The sequence below is a fragment of the Cyprinus carpio genome, chromosome B21, assembly GCF_018340385.1.
Source record: "Cyprinus carpio isolate SPL01 chromosome B21, ASM1834038v1, whole genome shotgun sequence".
Classification (NCBI taxonomy): Eukaryota; Metazoa; Chordata; class Actinopteri; order Cypriniformes; family Cyprinidae; genus Cyprinus; species Cyprinus carpio.
The window spans coordinates 18,938,575-18,962,068 of record NC_056617.1 but is presented as its reverse complement, the minus strand read 5'-3'; the positions used below and the strand labels follow the sequence as shown (position 1 = coordinate 18,962,068).

General features: G+C 36.3%; 1 protein-coding gene across 10 annotated transcripts in view; it reads right to left on the bottom strand.

Moving 5' to 3' along the window:
• The window catches only part of LOC109067898 (lymphoid enhancer-binding factor 1-like), a 62,132-nt gene extending 45,964 nt beyond the window's left edge, over positions 1 to 16,168 (bottom strand). For 4 of the 10 annotated variants that reach the window (XM_042748345.1, XM_042748347.1, XM_042748348.1 and 1 more), the window contains exons 1-3: positions 15,811 to 16,167; positions 15,630 to 15,696; positions 14,818 to 14,921 (exon numbers count right to left, since the gene is read on the bottom strand). In XM_042748345.1, the coding sequence (XP_042604279.1) occupies positions 14,818 to 14,921; positions 15,630 to 15,696; positions 15,811 to 15,990 (351 nt within the window). In that variant the 5' untranslated portion in view covers positions 15,991 to 16,167. Of the gene's footprint in view, positions 1 to 14,817; positions 14,922 to 15,629; positions 15,697 to 15,810 lie in introns of all 10 variants that reach the window. The other 6 variants (XM_042748344.1, XM_042748346.1, XM_042748352.1 and 3 more) reach the window with 4 other exon arrangements.
• Positions 16,169 to 23,494: the final 7,326 nt, after the last annotated feature.

The window sequence follows — 23,494 nt, the reverse complement described above, 5'->3', positions numbered from 1 at the left end:
GGGTTATCTGTGTCTTTGTGCTAGACAGCAGATCTGGACTGCGCTGCGGTGACGTCAAACACCCACACTGCAGTGAAAACAGGTCAAGACCACCATCTCAGACACCACAGACGAGCTCTTCGGAGGAAACCTGACGTATCTGCTCTGGATTCATGACACTCTTCTTACAAAGAAGTCTGAGGATAAACTGCTGATCAACTCGATTATAGAATTCAGATAAACTGTCTCTTGGTGACGCGCAAAGCTTGATGCGTTGGCTTCTTTTGGCACTATTTTCATTGGAAGAGATAAAAACAAACTAAATCAGCGAAATTGTGTCAATTTAAGTACACTATACTAACATTTCGGTAGTCGGAACCAAAGTCACACTCTCAAAAAAAAGGTACAAAAGCTGTCACCGGGATGGAATCTTTTCAAAAAGTACACTTTTGTACCTTTTAGGTACTAATATGGACACTTTAGGTACAAAAGTATACGTTTTGAAAAGATTCCATCCCAAGTGACAGCTTTTGTACCCTTTTTTTGAGAATGCATCATCATTATTTACATTATCTGTGTCACTTCAGAGCACTTGTTCACATCCATAGTTATAGTAATATTTGTTATATGTAGCTAGTGTTATGTTGTAATGATTTACCTTTGAAACAACCCAATAAATTCATTAAATACTCTGGGGATTTAAGACAAGCTGGAGGATATTTTCACTTTAAGAGGTTATGATGATTTGTAACAACAGTCTGCTCTGGAATTCTAATCCTTCTTAAAGAGACAGTTCACCTAGAAATGAACATTCTGACATCATTTATTCACCCTCGTGTTATTCCACACCAGTATGAGTTCCTTGCTTCTGTTGAACACAGAAGATGATGTTTTGAAGAATCTGGGAAACCGGGCAGTTGAAAAAACAATACTATGGAAGACAGTAGGGGCCAGAAACTTTTTTGTTACCCAACATTTTCCAAAACATCATCTTTTGTGTTCAACAGTAGAAACAGGTGTCTGGTGTGAAAACAGTCCTCTGTGGTCTTCTGATCTGTAGATGTGGTTGGGGTTGTAGGATCTTTTCACCTGTTTTATGTTCCAGCAGGTGAAAATTCGATGATATTAATGTAAAATAGTTTGACTGAATATCAAACATCATACACAAAGGCGCCGGTGAAGGAGCAGTGTGATGCAAGCTCTAATGTGTCTGGAGAGCAGTTTGATTAAAGGAGCACGCTGAGCTCTCTGAAGATCTGCTCGTGACCATTATAACACCTTCACACATTATTCCGGCTCGCATCAATTAAAGCCTCGGCCGATTGGCTCTCGTGTCGTCTATTAGCACGCTGCAGCCTGATCCTCTGCTCTTTAATCTCTCGTCGTGTTTTTATCGACTGGAGCATTGATTTGATGTTCAGACTTTCATCTCGCAGCTCTGAGGGCTCGTGTTGTGGAGCTTCTCTAAGTCTTTTTATGTTGAGGAGGTTGGATACATGAGATCCACGCAGCTACATGACGACGGCCCTCATCGCTGAAGACAAGCACATCTACTGTATATGTGACCCTGGAACTGAGTAGCACGGGTATTTAGACAAAAATACATTGTATGGGTCAAAATTATCCATTTTTCTTTCATGCCAAAAATCATTAGGATATTAAGTAAAGATCATGTTGCATGAAGATATTTTGTAAATTTCCTCAATTTCGGCAATCTCAATTACAAAAATTTACCCTTATGACTGGTTTTGTCATAAGTCATAATAAACCAGTCATAAGTGTCAATTTTTCAGAAATTGAGATTTCTACATCATCTGAAAGCTGAATAAATTATCTTTCCATTGATGTGTGGTTTGTTAGGAGGACAATATTTGTCTGAGAAAAATCTGGAATCTGAGGGTGCAAAAAAATCTAAATATTGAGAAAATCATCTTTAAAGTTGTTCAAATGAAGTTCTTATCAATGCATATTACTAATCAAAAATTAAGTTTTGATATATTTATGGTAGGACATTTACTAAATATCTTCATGGAACATGATCTTTACTTAATATCCTAATGATTTTTGGCATAAAAGAAAAATTTATAATTTTGACTCATACAATGTATTTTTGGCTATTGCTACAAATATACCCCAGAGACTCAAGACTGCTTTTGTGCTCCAGGCTCACATATTGTATTTTTGGCTATTGCTACAAATATACCCCAGAGACTCAAGACTAAGGGTAGAAACATTAAACCTGTAAATCATTCATTACTACAAATCTCAAATCTGATTGGCCGAGTTTTTTGAAAAAAAATAAAAAAATAAATAAATAAACTATTAGAATACATAATGCATTTACAATCAAATAACAGATTTAAACATTAGCATGAAGCTTTAGAATATTTTTCAATTAAGTACATACTGATTTAAAAATGAAAAAAAAAAAAAATTAATCAAACACAATTCTGACCTCTGATTGGCTACTGCGTTCATGTGTTCAACAAACATCTCTATGATTGGCTACAATGTTCAACGCTGCAAAAACACATTGCAAATAGAAACCTTTGACGCTCTTCAGAGCACAAAAACAAAAAGCCCCATGAATCAGTTTTATTTTTTCCTTAATTCGGTTTAATTTTACTAAATTGGTTGTTTTCTGGATTCTGTTTTTATAAATGCATATATAATCACTTAAAATCATAAATTTTAACATTTTATTAACATTTCAACAACAATAGGGCCCTAAGTAAAAATAAGTTTTATCTTTTTAGAAATGTTATGTGCTTTAATTTTTATGGATTTTGTGCTTAAACACAAAATGATTACCAAAAACTGTGTTAATAAAATGAATGCATGAAATTTTAACAGTTTAATTAATGCTTTAAATGTAAATCCATTTAAAAACCATTGCTTTACTAGTTATGCACAACAAAGGTTAACTGTTTAAATTAAAACATGGACCATGTTTGAAATGTTTTAAGAAATTGTATTATTATTGATATTACAACTTTAAGAAACACACAGTCATTTTGTACTTTTTTTTTTTTTTTTAGTATTGACTTGGAACCAAAGTAACGGTAATTTTGACAACAACAGATTACATATTTACTTTTTGCATGTGCATTTCATGCAAAGTCAATGTTTCTGCATTATTTTAACTCATCAAAATATGTTGAGCAAATTCAACTTTTTAAATTCAACTTGATTTTTTAAAGTTGGTTTAATGTAATTTAACTTGAAATGACTTCTACAACCAAGCGGATTATACTTAATAATTTAAGGCAGCAACTGAACTTAAGTTTGTAAGTTGAAATAGGAAGAATTTCTTTACAGTGCACCAACTGCTCTGATAATTTAAGAATTTTTAATTTAAAAAGCGGTTATCTGGAGCAGATGAAGTTTTGTGTCACATTCTGCAGAGTTTTGCACTCAAGCAAATCGATCATCTGGACAAATAACACAGCAAGCCACCTTACCATATAATTTTTGCATAAAACAAAGCCCCTATAGACTGCAGTCCATTGAAACGTGTGACCCTCCTCTCCAGTCCCGCTCTGAACACTGCATCTTATTTGTCCTGCGGTCAGGAGCATTGTTTGGTGATGATTTGTAATGTAAATATGTGGTCTTCTGCCTCCTCAGAGCGAACCGGCGCTGGATTCGCCTGCCCCTGCATCCCATAATTCCCAGTGATTCCAGGAGCGGCATCCCGGAGCCAAGACGCTAATGAAGAGCAGCTCCGAGCTGCCAGTAAACGTCTCTGTCTGACGTTCGAGTGCAGTTTCATTAAAGGCCAACAGCAACATGGGAAAGAGCAGCGTGCAGAGCTGTGGCCCACCGCGCTCCTCATGGAGTCATACAGACAAACACATCATCCTCATCCTTCACTGGCGGGACGCTTCTATAACACACTGCCGAGGGTGAAAAACCAGCCGCTCGGCATTACATTTATCCAGTACTAATTTGCAATTGTTTTGTTCATTGATGCACTATAAGAAATGTCTGTAAAATTACAGACCCAGTGTACAGTGTTAATAGAGGAATATTCTGTATTGCTTTTTACAGGCATTTTACCCATATTTTAAATTATGCATTGAATATTGCATTTTAGGGCTGAAAGAAAAAATGCTGCTAATTTTCTGCAAGGACATTATCCATTTTTCCAGCCTTCTTTAATGACTTATATATATATATATATATATTTTCTTTTTTTCACAGCCTTCTTTAATATTACTATATATATATTTTTCCTCCAGCCTTCTTTAATGACTATATATATATATATATATATATATATATATATATATATATATATATATATATATATATTTTTTTTTTTTTTTCCACATACTTCTTTAATATTACTATATAAATATTTTTTCCTCCAGCCTTCTTTAATATTACAATATAATTTTTTTCATGCATCTTTAATATTACTATATATATATATATATATATATATATATATATATAAAGAGAGAGAGAGAGAGATAGATGTAATTCTAACAGGGTTATTATAATTAACTGAAATTAAAATTAAAACCTTTAAAATATATTTTTGTTACTTGAAATAAAATAAACATTAACTGGAATAGAATATATATATTTTTAATCTCCGCTACAGTAGTTGCCAAGCCAACATTTCTCATTTTAATTTAGTTTAACTTGATGTAGCATACTAAAATGACTAAAACAAAAATCAAATGAAATAAAAATAAAAAATAAATAACTTTTTAAATTGAAAAATTAGTTTTTATCCCCGTAACATTAGACCATTAAAACATTCTAAATGGGACTGACACAAAACATTTATTGGTAATATTGCAGGAAAACCTGTATTTTCTGTCCAGAAAGGAAATATAATGGCCATGAAGAAACAAAACAGTAGGATTTACTATGAAACTTACTTTACTATCACAAATTTGCTTGTGAATTTCACAAATAATTACAAAGAAACTACTAAAAGAACTAAAAGAAGCCTGAAAAGGTATTTTCACTACTAAACAAACACTAGCTTTATTTACAACGTCAAAAAAACATTTTTTTACTGTGCAGTTTAGCAGTGCAAATGACATGATAAAAACAGCACAGTTACCGTACAATGAGTGACATATTACTCTACTAACAAACCTCCTATTAAAAGTGGAGTTAACAGCACATCTTCAACAGCTGAACCCCTACAAGAACAGAGTGGCTGAACACTCGCATCTCGTTGCCTGTGTTTGCAGGGCTGCTTTGTTTTTCAGGTGAGGAGTGAAGGCTCAGTCTGGTCTCATTTTTCCATGGTAAACCACAAGATCTTACCGCACACAACTGTACTCAAACAACCAAACACACACAAAGCTCTGTCAAAACACGCCCGCCCACCCTTTACATCCCACAGACTCTAGCAGACCCTCAGACCGAGTCAACCGTTTTGTCCCAAAAGCCTCTCTGGTTTCCTTTCATCAGAAAGCAGAACATTTGGCTGCAGAAGAAATAATTAAAAGCAGGAGTCGGCATAAATTAACGACGAGAGTGAGGCTCGGGTCTAAATCAAGAGCAAATACTGTCACCGTTTGGATCTGATGCGTTAGTCTTTAGAGCTGAGCTCACCCCGCCGTAAATCTCACTCATACTCGTCAGGAGATGAGCTTCATCGGCCGTAAACACCAGGGAGTTTTCAACTGAATCAGCTCTGTTTAAGACAGAAATGTGTATGGCCAAAAAGTACGATGAAATTCTGATGCTTGTTATGTAAATATATAACAAACGTAAATATGAGCGTCATCTATATTTCCAATAATATGTCTGATCAGATTTAAATGATCCTGATGATAATGCTATGCAATGCAATGATTGAGAGATGAGCAAATATATGTTGATGCTTGTTAATAGTTAGTGATGCAGTTGTTAAGTAGGATCAGAAATGTAGAATATGTGCTTTATAAGTACTAATAAACATTCAACATGTTAATAACAGGCATGCTAAGAAGCAACTAGTTAATAGTGAGAACTGGTCCCTGTACTAAAGTGTTACCAGTTGCTCTTATGACATCTGTGCAGTCACACTAATCACTTTTAAAGTATGTTTGATCATAGTTATGTCTCAGAAATGTGACGCAGTAGCTTTATATAAGTCAGAAGTCAGAAAGAGTTTTATTACCATGTATGTTTACACAGACAAGGCATTTGATGACAGGAGCTTGCAGTGCAGAAGAATGTACGGAAATAGTGCAGACATACACAGGAATAACACAGTAGAAATGGAATATATCACTAATATGTGACCCTTTACCACAAAACCAGTCATAACGGTCATTTTTTCAAACTGAGATGAATAAGTTGAATAAGCTGAATAAATTATCTTTCCATTGGTGTATGGTTTGTTAGGACAATATTTGAAAATCTGCAATCTGAGAGTGCAAAAAAAATCTAAATATTGAGAAAATCATCTTTAAAGTTGTCCAAATGAAGTTCTTAGCAATGCATATCACTAATCAAAAATTAAGTATACAGTAGGAAATTCACTAAATATTTTAATGGAACATGATCTTTACTTAATATCCTAATCATCAAGAAAATCAATAATTTGAACCCAATCAATGTATTTTTGGCTATTGCTACAAATATACCCCAGAGACTTAAGACTGCTTTTGTGCTGCAGGGTCACATACGCAGATGTAGAGGTGTAGGGAAAAATGCAATTGTTTAAATGAATGTAAACAAAAGTTATTTATGTGCAGTTTACAAATGTACAAATTTCAATTCTGTGTATAAAGTATGGTTTATACATCCATGAAAGCTTTCTATCCCTTGTTTCCGGTCAGAAGGCACTCATTAGGCACGCAGACACTCTCCGGCCGTGAAACGGTTAAGAAAGAAAGCGAGCGCCTGTGACTGTTTAAAGTCGTTCGCAACAAGGTGCACCAGGTGCGCTGCGTGGTTACCAGCCTCGGTGTTTACTGCTGACTCCCTTCCGCAAGCAGGCCGTGTTTACTCCACACCCCTCCACCCACACCTCCTCCGAGCATCAGATAAGATGCAGACAGAGAGAGAGAGAGACGGAGGGAAACACTCGCGCTCTCCTCCTCCAGTGGCTCTGTTTGCATTGTAGTAAATGCACAGTTGCACAAATACTCACGCATAACCACAGCACGCCTCACTCTCACTGAGACAGAGAAACCTCGCGCTGAGATCACACTGTGCACAGGATGTAGGATGCATGTCACGCACACGCGTGTGCTGATGAAAACAAACGCGCGCGGCGTTTGAAAGAGCGCTCGATGCCCCACCGTCATCACGCAGCAGCAGCAGCAGCTCCACAACTGTTCATGAGGGCAGAAGCGGGGGTTACCCTAAAAACGGGGACTTCTGAGAAGAGACTTACTTTTATGTTTGCCATTAAAACGTTATGCATTCCTTCTTTTTTTTTTTCCTCGAGATCCAAGACCTCGGTCCCATAAGCGGAGCGCTATTTTTAGAAGCTAAATGTTTTCCAGTTGGATCATAAGGGGGGGAAAACCGCACGGAAAACCACGTTTCATAACATCTGAAAGGCAGTGGGCAGCAGATCTTGGATGTCCCTACTTTTAAAGCGATCGCTTTGCGGTAACGTTTCGCTCCAGATGAAATTAACGTCTGCATTTCCACGAGCCGCAGGTAGAGCGCCTTCCTCTCTCTAATGATCCACAAAACCTTCTGAGTAGCATTGGGCTCGTTACTCAAAAAATCTCATTTATCACTCGTTACTAGTTACTCCGGTTACACTTGGGAAAAAAACACTAGTAATTTATAGCACCATGCTATAGTAAAGTACTTGAATTCTTTTGTTGTGGTAATTCTAAAGCTGCTGTGGCAATACAAACAAATGACTTTTAGTTTTCTACAACTGTAGGGTCAAGTATACTACAGTATTTTTTACAGTTCACGAATACTACAGTATGCTGTAGCATTCATTAATAAAGTGTTGTAACAGTATAGAGTATATAGAGTCGTGAAAATTATGAAAATAAATCTAGGAATTATTGGTATGTTGGACTTCAAAAGTAAGTAACAAGCTGTTTTATGGATGGTAACTGTGTAATAATCTAATTAGTAATTAGTTACACTACTAGTTACTGGCCAACACTGGTTCTGCGTGGTGCAAATCCGACTGTCTGCTCATTTAAACATCATCCAGTAACACAGATAACACTGAGATCACTGAGAGCCCAGTGATGTGGTCGACGAGCGGCGACGGCTTCAACGCCACGTGCTTCTCGTTAATTCACAGATCAGGATACACTAGAGAGTGCTGACGTGGTGGCTAAGTAGGTTAGTCAACCATCCTGTTAACCTCTGTCCCAAAAGACATGGAAACCGAAAACACAATGATACGCAGGTGACAACAGCAAGTACTACAGAAAGCTTGTCTGGTCAAAACACCAGTGAACAGTTCAGTGGCTTTATATATAACACCAACGTTCATGTAAAGCAACTTGATGACAAAGAGATATAGATGTGCAGAAAACTGCTGAAATATTAAAAATATATATATATATATTGCAAAAGGCACTTTTAAGTAGCTTGAACATTTTTTTGTACTTAGTAGAGTTGTTTTGTGCGAACTAGACAAGAATACGTCAAATGTGTTTGTACTGAACTTCCCGAGTTGAATCATCTGAGCAAACAATTTTACGTAATGTTCTGCAAGTTCCCAGAACGCTTGGGAAAACAATTATGTGGTATCTGTTACTAAAAAAAAATAATAATAATGGTAACACTTTTATTTTAAGGACCAATTCTCACTATTAACTAGTTGCTTATAAGCATGCATATTACTAGCATATTGGCTGTTTATTAGTACTTATAAAGCACATATTAATGTCTTATTCTGCATGATCATAGATTTTAGATCCATTAATCCATACCTAAACTTAACAACTACCTTGCTGACTGTTAATAATCAGCGGTTTATTGAGGCAAAAGTCGTAGTTAATAGTGAGAACAAAATTGCTTTATATTTTGCTGGCTTAATTTGGTTCATATTTTTACTGAATGAACATTGGTTTATCAATGATGAACGGATGGATCTATTATATTCACCTATCAGGGTAATGTTGTACGTGTGCCTGTAGCTTTAAGAGCCAAATTCTGCTCATATCATGTAGAGGGCTTTGAAAATCAAACTTTCACAAAATGTTCCACTTTCAAATTTTTTTTTAAAATCAAATGTATGCACAATATTTGTCACCAAATTTTCTCAAGGTCCAAATCCTCCAGACAGATCCAGCAGCTTTACAAACAGATTACGTGATACAGTTGTGATCGATTCTCTTAAAGGGACAGTTCACCCAGAAACCAACATTCGGTTCCAGACATGATGTTTCATATCTGTGATGTAACATCCGTCGTATCATGACATCATGCTAGGGTGGGCAATATGACCACGATATCAGAAATTTTATTAAAATATTTATTTTTTTAAATAAAAAAAAATAACAAAGAAGCAAATTACAAACCCTACGATAGAGATACAGATTAAATAACTAGTTTTTCAAATACAACAGGTTTATTTAACATGTATAAATAACATATTTTGTTGTTTGATTAACATTAATGACAGACTTGTACTTAATTAGGCTGCTGTCCCTTTAAAACTGAATGCACAGATTGTAATTACTGACACATGCCACATATTCACCCACCTGTTTATGTTCACTTTTTATGTGAGATACTTCACACGATGGACAACTGTGTGTGCATTTGTCAATTCAGGCACAAGGTGAACTGATCGCGCGAGTTAATCGATAACGAATTGTGATTGGATGGTAATTTTGTTCTAAAACGAGCTCGGTTATCTTTAATTAGGCTGTTTTGGCTGAACCGAACACTCGCTCTGGTCACCCAGTCGTAAAGAAATTTTGAAATACGGGACAAAACATGATTTATTCAAAATCAGGACTAAAAATAGAGCGACATACGGGACTGTCCTGGGAAAAACAGGACGTCTGGTCACCCCGCATCACTCAGACCTGTCCTTTATGGTCTTTGCCCCTCATAAACACACAACCAGAGCAAAAGAACAGGAACTATGAATTCTGGGACACATGCTGAGTTTGTCACACAAGAGCCTGCGCTGCACTTCCCACTGTTGGGGTCAGCCAACGCCCCCAGCACCCCGAATTAGTGCCGGGCCAGACCTACTGGAGCCTCAGCAGCCACATGGGGCGGCACACATGGGTGTGATCACACGGCCTAATCCTGCTCCCATCTGATACCCATCTACCAGCGTGCTGCTGACTGCCACAGCTGGGTACGGCCCAACACACACACACACACACGCACGTTATCACAGGAACCTCTACGGAGGTTTAAGACTCTTCGTTTCCACTGAAACACTGCTTAAAACAAGTGTGAGACGTCACAAATCAGTGGGAATCTACGGAGCAATTCACAAATGACTGCTGTGAACTCATCTAAGACACAACAACTGAGTCAATAGCACGAAGGAATCCAACCTCATCCTAACTCATGTAAAATGGGATGAACTTCACAACACAACAGTATTCCACACATACAACCTACTATTAAAACCGAGTTTGTGGTCTGTTTGCATTGAATGTTATGGCTGAAAACACTGATTTCTCCATTTGAATCAATCTTCATTTTGATACATTTTCTTAAATTCCGCTTTTGGTCTGTTTTCAATGGATACATGAACTAAACCTCACTAACATTATTTGTAGTTCACCAGCAAATAATCTCAGTGTGCTTTGTGCTTTGTTACTTTTGAAATGAAACAGACTCAGCTTTCAAATCTGCTGGAAGAAAAACTGTGGGAAGACATCAATAAAACAACTTGCAATCAATGTCACGCAACATTAAAAGCCATTCAATGTCCATAAACTTGTTAGTTAGCTAGAAAAATACTTCTAGAGAGGAACATTTTGTTAAATATATACAATATATTACATATTAATCATATCTTCACTTAAACTGTTGATTTTGTATTACTGTTTTTATTATTGTAATTATATTATATATTATTATTATATTATATTTTTTCTTTTATTCACTTGAGCTCAAGGGGGTTCTGGTATGTGTTTATGTTTGTTAATTATTGAAAATCAATAAAAAAAGAAAAAAAACTTTATGACAGCCAAAATTTAAATATTTATATTTTAACACCAAATTGAATTAGAAACATAATTATATCATTAAATATATAAACTAATATAAAAAAATCAAAACTTAATTTAAACATTTTTATAAAATGTTGGTGTTAATCATATCTACAAATATATATATATATATATATATATATATATATATATATGTGAACAAAACTATATATATATATATATATATATATATATATATATATATATCCAAAATGAACTGATATCAAATGAAAATAGAATGGAATCAAGAGTTTGTGAATCAGAATCAAACTGATTCACAAATTCAGTATCAATCTCCAGCCCTACAGTGAACATCAGCGCCATGATTTTATCAGAAAACAATGTGACTGTCATCTTTCAGCAGCACTTTCAATGGCCAGACTCTGGTGTGACTCTAGTCTCTTCCAGCCCACGAGTAACTTCACACACCTGGGTGAGAACGAGCCGTCACACTCCTGCCAGGTCCACTAGACAAAACACCTGCTCACATCACACATGCGTCACAGACTGTGTCTCGACTGTCATCGATGACTGTCAGAAGCCTATGGATGCCTTGAAGTGGGGGATTTTCTTTCACTTTTACTGAGCTTTAGTCAAGACGAGTGGCGGGCTGATTCATTAAGAGAAAGTGTTGACGACAAGACGTACAGTAGCATAAACACCGATATGAAATATATGCCAGGCAGCCGTCTAATAAAAAATCAAAACGCTGATTTTAAGAAGTAGGAGTTTTCAAATAAATCCTTCTTTGCTTTTGATTCATCTGTGTTTCTACATCAAAGCTCAATTTCCAGCACTTTATCAAGGGCAAAGTTCAGCCAGAAATAAACATTCTGTCATCATTTACTCATCCTGTACGAGTTTCTTTCTTCTGCTGAACACAAAACAAGACATTTTGAAGAATGTTGGGAAACAAAGTTGCCGGTAGCCATTCACTTACATTGTATTTTTTTCCCATACTATGGAAGTCAATGGCTACCAGCAAAGATATTTTAAAGAATGTGGGTAAGCAAACAGTTTTTGGTCCTTACTGACACTGACTGGATCTATTGACCATATTATTTAATTTTCATAATTTCCATGGAAGTCAATGGCTACCGGCCACTGTTTGGAAAATATTTGGGGAAATGTGGCCATTTTTAAGAAGATACTTCCATGGTATTTTATGCCCATACTATGGAAGTCAGTGGATGGAAGCAAAGATATTTTGTAGATATTTTGAAGAATGTGGGTACGCAAACAGTATTTTATTTCCTTACTATGGAAGTCAATGGCTGCCGTCAGCTCTTTGGTTACCAGCATTCTTCAAAATCTCTTCTTTTGTGTTCAACAGAAGAAAGACACTCATACAGGTGTGAGGGGGAGTAAATGATGACACATTTTTCATTTTTGGGTGAACCATCCCTTAAAAGGTGAGGCGCCTCAAGTCTTCACCAAATACGATCACAAAATGAGTTTTCGGACAGGAAAATTGGTTGAATCAATTCTCAGAAAAAATTAACTGCTGAACAAACCACTTTAACTGTCCAGACACTATTACAGCTGCAACTTCTGCCGCACACCTCGATAAAAGTCTGAGGAGAATTTGCTCGACAGTTCTGATCTTGAGTTCTGATCTTGCGTCGACATGTTGGAGCAGGGCGATGAGACAGTTTTAAACACCTGTCCCTCTCTCTCGCAGCGGAACAGACACGACCACACCAATAATTACAGCTACAAACACCTGAGGGGATCTGACGGGTTCTGATAATTTCCCAAACATTTCCGGCTCCATAAATATCTGTGCGGATTCATCCGCAGGCGCTCGCTTCAAAGACCGCTCAAATAGGTTCTCATCAATATGTGTATTTGAACACGATTTGGTTTTCTTAAACACGAATCACCCTCCGGATGAATTAGATCAAACCCTGCTTTCTTTGCAGTAGTGAAGTGTGTTGACTATGCCTTTGGTTTTCCAGGGCGAGAAGCCTTCCAGTGGCCCATTGTGTCCTGATTGAAGTTAAAGAGCTTTTTTCTTAAAGAGGGTGTAATCCAGTGTCTGTTACTTATCGCTGTCAGTCAGAGAGCTGCTCTGGATGGATTATGACACAAAGCCCATGTTCTTCTATTGTGTACTCAAAGACTGAAGGCGGCTTGAATCATGAGCTCATGTCGATCGGGGCTTGTTCGAGAACGCAGGCCCCGCTTTAACTTCAATCAATCGCTTCGTCTTTGGGAATGGAATACACTTGGAGTTTGAATCATTAACATATAAAGGATCCCCGAGTACTGTGTAAAATCAACAGCTTAGCTGTGCATTGTGGGTAAAGAGATGTCCTTTACAAGCCTCTGAGTTCGAATGCAGTGCACGACTATAATCTATAGTTTCCACTTTTTAGGGACTAAGCACAGTTCTTGAATTTGGAAGATTTAATGGTTTCGGTTCAGCTGGGATGTTTGAAAATAGCATTAAATGATTGTAAAGTATTAAAAAAAACTCTGATTGTGTCGTGACCACGGATCAGGCCATGTCCCGTAAGACATCTCTGACCCCTGAGGAGCTCGGGAACACTCACATTCACACTCACATGACACTGAGCAGCATTGAAGTTAAAAGGAAAGTTCACCCAAAAATCAAACTTCTAATTAGTTAAACACAAAAGAAGATACTTTGAAGAATGTTGGTAGCCAAATGGTTGACGGTAGCCATTGGTTTAGTATGGAAAAACAATATGCAAGTCAATGGCTACCGGCAACTGCTTTGTTACCAACATTCTTCAAAATATCTTCTTTTGTGTTTAACAAGCAAGAAACTCATACAGGCTTTGTACAACTTGAGGGAGAGTAAATGATGACAGAATGTTAATTTATGGCTGAACTATCCCATTTAAGAAAGATCTGGAAGATGCTTCAAAAAGTGAGACATGCTTTCATTTCACAGACATTCAGAGCCATCATCACCGTACCTGCTGATGATTTCATAAAGACACAACATTTGGAGTGATTTGTCCAGTGCACATCTGTGCACTTTACAGTCGACGACGTTGCCGTCCAAAAAACTTTATCTACAGCTCAATCCTATTCATCTCATAGTTTCAATAAAACAAGAAACATCTCAAAATATGATCAAGAACTGGTGTTACAGCTTCATAAGAACATTTTTCAAGAAGCATTTTAACCACTGTGCGAGCTAAAACCTGGGTTTAGTTACTGTACGCACATTTTTCTTTATGAATACACTCACATTCATAATTCCCACACAGTCACAATGCCACAGCGAAACACAACAGATAAATGACAAATAAGACAATGATGTCACGTAAAATCATCGAAATGTTTTAGATTTGTCCGTTAATATAATGCACCATTGAGTTGCGGTCAAAGGCATCAGTACGCAGTGATAAAGTTTGCACACATGCATGCACACATGCTCACACGCAAATACATGCACACAATTACATATTCCTCAATTGTTACGATGACTTAAAGGACCATGTCTGAATATCCAAATATTTCTGAATAGCACATGCATCGCTGTAAGACTTAACAGATCTAAAGTAATGTATGAAAGTCTACTGAGCTTGAGATTCAAATTGCATCGAGCGGGGCTCTCCAGACCTTTTTCTCAAGTCCTCTCAGGCTGTAGTGCAATTACAGGCCTGTCTCAAACTACCCAGACCTTCAGTGATCAAATGCTGGAGGACGGACAGCAGTGCTGTCATCAACTTACAGATGGGGAGACGGGTCCGTTCGGTAGATACGGCTCGGGCAGCATCAGGAACGGGTATCCAGAATACGACGCTTTATACATCCCACCATCTTGATGTTTGGGCACTTGAAGTGAGAAAGCGAGACAAAACAATAAAAGTTAGCAAATGTGCAAGGTGCGCAACTACCAAAAAAAAAAAAGAACTTCCGCTATAGTAAAGCCCTCATACTGAACTGTTTAGGTTTGCTGTATTTATAGACTCCCTTGTAAATATATAATGATGATCAATCACAGATCCTCTTCAAAGCAGTTTCAGTTCTGGAGTGCAAATGACGGAAAGGCTTGAGATAAAAACAGCTTATTTAATGATGCAGATTTCAGGTTTTCCCCAAGAAAAGTCCATCAGTTACATATCAGACACAGATGAAAGTTTTTAATTTCCCCAATTCAGCTTTTATCAGGCTGCCACAGACACATTCACACACAGAAAGCTAAAATAAGCACTATGTTGACTTGTTCCAGACGAGAAATATTGTCTGATTTAGTAAACATCCGGGGACAGTTTTGTCCCCAAACTAAACCACGCAAAGCCACACGCACAGATTTGTGTAAAGAAAGACACACAATCAAGAGGTTGCTTGATTAGATAAAGGTAAAAAGTAAAGTGGAGTAAAAACTATCCTCTCAAAAAATAAAAACAAAACGCGCATGGTTTGAGGGAACGCTTTACATCATTTTGAGCACTTCTGGGGACTGTGTGTGTGTGTGTGTGTGTGTGTGTGTGTGTGTGTGTGTGTGTGTGTGTGTGTGTGTGTGTGTGTGTGTAGTCTCACCGTCGTCCAGATGTTCTCGTTTATCGGTGTAGATTCTCTGATCTTCCTGCTGTCCTCTTCTGATCACCTGCTCATCACAAACACACTTTATTTCACACACACGACCACACATTCACAGCATCTGCACACACACACACACACACACACACACACACGAATGCATGCTCTGACGGGGTCTTACGGCAGAGTTTGAGTTCTGGCTGATCTCGGATTCATTGACCAGAGATGATTTGAGATCAGCCAGGTCGCTCTCCGTGAACGCGCTCTCTCGGATCTTCTCGTGATCTTCTTCATCTTTAAACGGGATCATCTCATCATTCGCCCCGAGATCATCTCCCCCTCCACCGTTCAGCTGCGGCATATTCGAGCGAACTTTATAAATGTACTTTTGATTGTTGTCGTCGCTGTTTTCCGCGCTCAGAAGAGCGTTTGAGACTCGCGGGTCAGAGGAAAAGTTCTTTATGCTGTGACGATCGGCGCGACTTGAAAGTAACAACAGTCGCGCTTTAGAACAGAGAAGATCAAAGAGACCGACGCGTGATTGACAGCTGCGACGAGCCGAGGGGAGTCCGCTCTTAAAGGAACACGACACATTTTAGTTTTGGGGCTTTTTGATGCAGGACGCACAACCTTAGAAACAATCAGTACTAAAACAGTTCACGAAATAATACTTTCAAATAAAATATGTGACCCTGGACAACAACAAGTTTTTAAACATCATCTGAAAGCTGAATAAATAATATTTCCATTGATGTATTGTTTGTTAATATAAAAATATTTGTCTGATACAACTATTTGAAAATCTGGAATCTGAGGGTGCAAAAGAAATCTAAATATTGAGAAAATCATCTTTAAATTTGTCCAAATGAAGTTCTTAGCAATGCATATTGCTAAACAAACATTAAGTTTTAATACATTTACAGTAGGAAATTTACAAAATATCTTCATGGAACATGATTTTAACTTAATATCCTAATGATTTTTGGCATAAAAGAAAAAATTATAATTTTGACCCATACGATGTATTGTTGGCTATTGCTACAAATATACTTGTGCTACTTAAAACTGCTTTTGTGCTCCAGAGTCACATATCGAAGACCGGATGTTGGCACTATCAGTTAATGATGACTAATTGAAATGTTTGAATAATTGAGGTAACTGAAAAATAGTTTAGACCAGTCTCAATTAAATTTGGAAATTCGCACTGATATATAAAGTGGAGAGTTTAACTCGTAAATAATTCTGTTAATCGAGGAAAAAAATGGACCAAGAGGGAACCCAGCATCAAGGAGTTTATTATAATGTAGCAAACAAACAATCAGTGTTGGGAAGTAACTAGTTACATGTAACTATATTACGTAGTTTAATTACTAAATAAAAGTAATTGTAATCAGTTACAGTTACTGAGAAAAAAATGTGTTATTAAATTACAGTTACTTATGAAAATGTTAATGATCACAAAGGGAGTTACATCTGATATTTTTTTTTTTTTACACAAATGACTTAATTGATTTCTTCTAAAATATGAGACACCAATGTTTCAGGAATTTAGGACACAGAATAGCACTCATGTTTATTCGATAATGGTTTTATTTCCAATCTTGGTTTATGTATATGCTTTATTTCTTTAAGATTAACTGTTTATTCCAATCCATTGTTAGATGCCAGTGTTTCCTTTCATAGCTATGCAAAGAAAACAGTATCATAGCTACTAAAGAATTTCTTGTTATGGTTTTAAATCTGTATTTAACCTCATCTCAAAGTAAAAAGAGGCACTAAAGTCAGATTTTTGTGGTGGTTGTGCTTTAAAATTAAATGATTAAAAGCTTAATTCAAGTGATGAAGGGTTTTGAAAGTCTGACTGTAATCAGTGTTGAGTTCTACTGTAAGGTTAAACCTGCCTGCTTTAAATGTTTCAAAATGATTAACAGTTAAAAACATTCATTAGAAATTTAGAAATGTAATCAAAAAGTAGGCTAATCAAATGTAATCAGTTGCATTACATTAATAAAGTAATTTAAATAGTTACACTACTTATTGCATTTTAGATAGGGTAACTTGTAATCTGTAACCTATTACATTTCCAAACTAACCTTTACTAACTAACTAACTTACTAACTAACTTTTTTGCATGCATTGGAAAAATGCATAGAAATTAGCCACCAATTCGCTAAAACATAAAATAGTAATGAATTGCCATGCAGTATTGGACGAGAATGATAAATAAAGTGGCAACTGAGAAATATAATACACCCAATTTTCAGAAATAATACCAATTTTAGTGAGAAATGAAGTTATAATTATGAGAAATAAAAGTGCAATAACAGTTACAAGCCATAGTGAGATATAAAGTCACAATTACAAAAAATAAATAAATAATAATAATAATAACTCTTTATTCTAAAATAATAATAAATCATTAAATCATAAAAAAACTATACACTGACTAAAATGCTATTGCATATTATGGTTACTAATTACCCACTACACAAAATAATGGCATACTAAATTCATGTACTTGATTAGAATTACACAGTAAAACAAAGACTGCAATGTAAAGTGTGACATAACTTTCTTAAACGACACACTTGTGGAATTGTTTGTAAATTATTGAGCAATCACCTTCTTGTGCATGACTTATTTTTTAGTTTTCTGCTCTTTCGGTGTTTTGAGTTTTAATTGAAAAAAAATTATGCCTTCCCATGCTGTGTGATAATATTTGAGTCCATTTTCTGTCATGAACTACAGCTTGGAATAAGAATTAAATACAAACAAAAATGTGTCTAGCATTTGCATACGGCTGCATATTTATACAATATCTTCCATGCATATTAATAAATGGATTAAAAATGGCCTGTTTAATGCATGCAAATCTAAATTATAAATGAGACCTTGTTTATTTGCCTTGATTAAATATAGACAGCTGCTTATCATGGAAGCAGTTTTTCTACATCATTTTCTTAATGATTTTTCAGTGTTTTCCTACATCCTGAGCTCATATCTGCATGCTGTCAGACAGTAAGCACTCTGGTTTTTACTCTTTGTTTCAGACTGAATAAGTCGGTTTATGTTTTAGTGTCACATTTAGGGGCTGGCCTAGACCATTTCTTTCTCTTTAGCATCTGTCTTTTGTGTGACTTCAAATGTCAGAGTGTATTTTACCATTTTCGAAGCCACAGGGGCAGGAAACGCAAAGGTAACACATTGACTGAGCTACTCTTAGAGAGCAAAAGCTGTTTGTGCAGTTACCTGAATTAACCCTCATGTTTGCTGAAAATGCTAGTTAATGTTCCTGGATTGGACTGAAATCAACTAACTTTGCTCACAGAGGGTATAATAACCACCCCCCAAAAATTGTGATAAGTGTATACTCTTTTGGGATTGTTTTACACACATTGTTGCACTTGTGCTGTTCCCTGTCAAAAATGACTGGCATGTTTTTTTTATATATATATATTTCTTATGTTATATTATTATTATCAATTATCAGATTCAATCTTTTCACCAACTTGTTTTATTTCAATTGGCACAGGTTCCGTATTTCTTATTGGAGCTGATTGATCGTAGGCCTCATTGATCTGAGCTTGTTCACATCGTCAAAGTGTCCCAAAATAATGCTTTTTCACGCAAAAACCCGAATCAGGTCAAAAAAACCTGTGCTAACTGAAAGAAAGCAGGTTGATTGAGAGATTGAATCCAATATTTTGTGATAATATTGCATAACCAGAGATTTACAAGCGATTTTTAAAAAAGCCGGTGATTTTTTTGTCCGTGCAGGAACACCAAGTTAAGGATTTTCAGCGCAGCACAAAGGTTTACTGTCTGTTGCTTGTTTGTGGATAAAATAATTCATTTGTGATGATGCAATAGAAAGGGGCAGTGAGAAATGAACACAATCTCAAATCCTTGAGAATATTTTCTAAATCATTTTTACTTTTAGAGACACCATAATATTCACCACTAGGGTCGATTTTTTGATAGTTGACACATTTTTGCAAACAAGAGGAACAAGAGAGGAAGAGTAAAATGCTGTTTGGGACACCAGTAAAACACCACCATCAGGCTGCGTTCCTCATTTCAATGGCACTGCAAGCTTTGATGGTTTCGAGGATAAATGCAGTTCCTAAAAATTACATGCTACACTTCCTAAATAATCTCCAGATCTAAGTAGCAAACTAATTAAATCACATCCTTTGACTGAGGTCGAGCCACATCCAAAGGAACACAGTTTAACTCAAGCCACTTGTGTGTGTTTTATTGGCCGCACCCTTCGAGCGACGGCGCGTTCTGCTGTCAGATACACAACGGTCAGTGCATGCTTTCCTGCCTCAGAGTGATTGAGAAACATGACGATTGCATTGAAGTTTGGACATTTCTGCACATGTGCGTTCTGTGGACTCTCGAGGCCGTCATCTTGGTGCTTATGGAGGGCTCACGTGCTGCTCAGCTCAGGAGAGACCTGTTGTTGTAATCTCTCTTTCTCTCTCTCTCTGGCAGGAAACAAAGGGGCTTGTTAATGCAGAGACTTGCCTTTGAAGCCATTCAAGCCTCTGTGCTTCACACACGTAACACACACACACACACAACACCCTAGACCTGCAATGACACACAAACCGACATACGACACACAGCATGCGCTCATCTGCACACGCGTGCAGAGCACATTAATGAAAAAACATAATCTCTCTGCGTTCTGCCTGTAAACCGACACGGGGCTTCTATTTTAAGAAGCGCGAGATTTGATCGTGCAAAAACGTGCTGCACTGCTGCAGCTTACCTCAGTGGAAAGTTCAGTTTATAAATGTTACTTTGTGAGCATTAGCAGAAACATTAGTTTCCATTCAATCTCAACTTTTTCCACGAACTTCATGCGGAGATTTCCAAAATGGAAAAAAGGGGTTAATTGACTGTTCTTTGGGTTAAAGTAAATTATTAAATCAGGTGCATCTCAACTACTACCCTTCATTTTACAAACGACAAAAATTGCATTTACTGAAATTTGCTTTTCTACATGTTTTGCTTCAGGATCATGAAGTGGCAATTAACAAAAAACCTTTTATTGTATAAAAAGAACATCAAAATGTATTGATGTCATACAACAATAATATGCAAAATACTGTATTAGCATTTGACATTGTTATAAGTGATGTATGAATTTGAAGTAAGAGACTGTATTGTATGATGGGGCCATCGGAGTGTTTCTCCTCCTTCTAAATTGTATTTTATACCTTGCAAAATTATAGGGTTAATTGCATTTTATTGTTTGCATTAATAATTTTTCCTCTGCTGTCCATGAACTGATCAGAACAGACTTGAGACCTGTTTTTGAGAGCAACTGATCTCCAAACCTGAGGTGGAAAGTCTTGAAATAAAATTAAAAGAGCACACAATTTAATATGCAAACATATACGTTTGAATAAGGAAAAACTTAGCAGGAGTATATGCCACGCTTGCTTGTAAACTAATGCATGCTATATATTCAGTTACAAGAAGGCACATTCATGTCATCCCATTGCACACCACAAAATGATCAAGAAAAGGAAAGTCTGCAAAAAAAATGTCGCAATGCACTGTTAATGCAGCAATTTCTTACACAGGTGTTTCTGTATTGTGACTGTAGAGTTAAACAGTCGAAATGAATTGTCTGGAAGAAGAAAACACCAGATAATGTCTGTTTTCTGATGATTTTCTTACAGTAGAAGAATTAAAGAGGTTCGTTTGGAGGTAAAGTCTCCTGTCGGTTTCTCAGAGCCTTGCTTTTTTAAAAACTGAAAAAAAATTGAAATGCTCTGTTGTGTTTACAGCAAATACTGGCTGCATGATCTATTAACATCAGTAACAATTTGACAGCAGAAATGAAATTTGTTTCCAACCAGGCACTTACATCACTTCAACACAGATTCAGTGAATAAATCCCTCTTCTTATTGAGAAGCTGCTTTATGTCTCTTCGGGGATCAATAGTTTCACCTCAGGACTTTCAGATGAGCATCTGCTTCTTTGCTGTAGAGAGATTCTCTCTGGGTTCATCAGATACATAGAAAAAGGGAAAACTAGCATTTATGCATTCATGCATTTATGCTCTATTAAATGTTCAATAACATGAATGAAGTATGACCACATCAAACTTATTATATGTGGCATGTATATTCTTTTATAAGGGTTCATTAAAGCATGATATGCAACATATTCTTTTTTTTGGTCACCTTGACAATGAAAAATCTCTTGAGGTTGCATTTACATCAGCACATCTGTGAAACTACACAACACAGCTACTGTTTCACCATACAGATCTCCAGCGTATGATAATGTATATGATCGCATCAGTTCTTCTGAATGTCACTGGATTCTTATCAGTTCTACACATATCATCATGTATTAAAATGATTCAGGTGTTAGCAGAGAGTCAGTTTGTTAGCAGCTTGAATGGATGCGTACAGTATCATCACAGCATTATAGTGAACTAAAACTGAAACTAAAATTAAAACCACTAAAAACATTTCCATTACTTGGAATAAAAGAATCATGAACTGACATAAAACGTTTTATTTCATCTAATTTCCAAGGCAACATTAGTCATTTTAATTTAGTTTAACTTGATAAAACTAAACTAAAATAAAAATGCAGGAAACTATAAATATAAAGCAAACATAAAACTACTAAAAATTATAAAAAGGCACAACAAAATTACAAACATTTTAACTAAAAGAAATAAAATAAAAAAAGATTCAAAATGTTAATAAAATCTTAATGATACTAAAATAACACTGACATGCATGTGTTTCTGACTTTAGTATTCTAACATTGATATTATAATATTCCATATTATTCTAATATTAATATTATAAGATTTGGAGAATGGATGAATTGATTAATTCACAGCATTTATTATTGCCATCTGGATTTGAAAGACATTTTTACATTGTTAATTTTTAAATTTGAATACATTAAAACAGTTGAGCATTATGGCTAAACTTCATATTCAGTGCAACTCAATGACAATGACATTTTTATAATCAATGCAATTAATTCAAACAGTTGTAACAAACATTTGTATATTTTTATGTTTTTGGCAGCATCACATCTAACCTCACTGTTAACATGATCCAAACATTACTGTACCTAAATCTATAATTACGAAACTTTAATGTCGCTTAAAATTCAGATTGTTATTATTGTGCACACATATGAATTCTCACGGAAGCACACGCTCAGTTTGCACCGGATTCTTTGTTGGGATTCTGAAGAATGAGCGGTAGTTATATGATTTGATTCAATGCATTAATTGCTAACTTGTTGTTGTTTTTTTCCTCGGAGGAGATTGAAGAGCCGTGTTGAGCTGGTGTGGTGTGTTTGTAGTGGTGAGAGGGTGGCTGGAGCGGCTTCGGGGCCAGTGTTTCCAGAGCACAGGGACACTGATGTGGCATTGGACAGGATGTAGATTCTTATGATGGATAACTGTTTAGGTCTTTGAGTGAACACAAACCACGTGTGTGTGTGTGTGTGTGTGGCTCAGGTTTTGTCTACACTGTGAAGACCAAACATCCCGATGTGATAATAAGAGCTGAAATCACCCATCAGCTTTACAACCAGTTCATGTCTTCTTAAAAAAATGCTTCTTGATTGAGTGTTTGTGTTAGTGGGCTTACGGGATAGAAAATAACATTAGCTCAGGTTAAAAAAAAAAAAATACAAGTCAGTGGAAAGTCCCCTCTGTGACAGAAAAACACGTGTGTGAACATGTCTGTGAGCATGTGTGTTCGCGACTGATGTTAATTATGCCTTCTCCATCTGATGATTATTAACTGGAAGTCAAAAGAGGTTTTTTTTTAAACTACAATTGTTTCTCTCATTTCACAGAAAATAT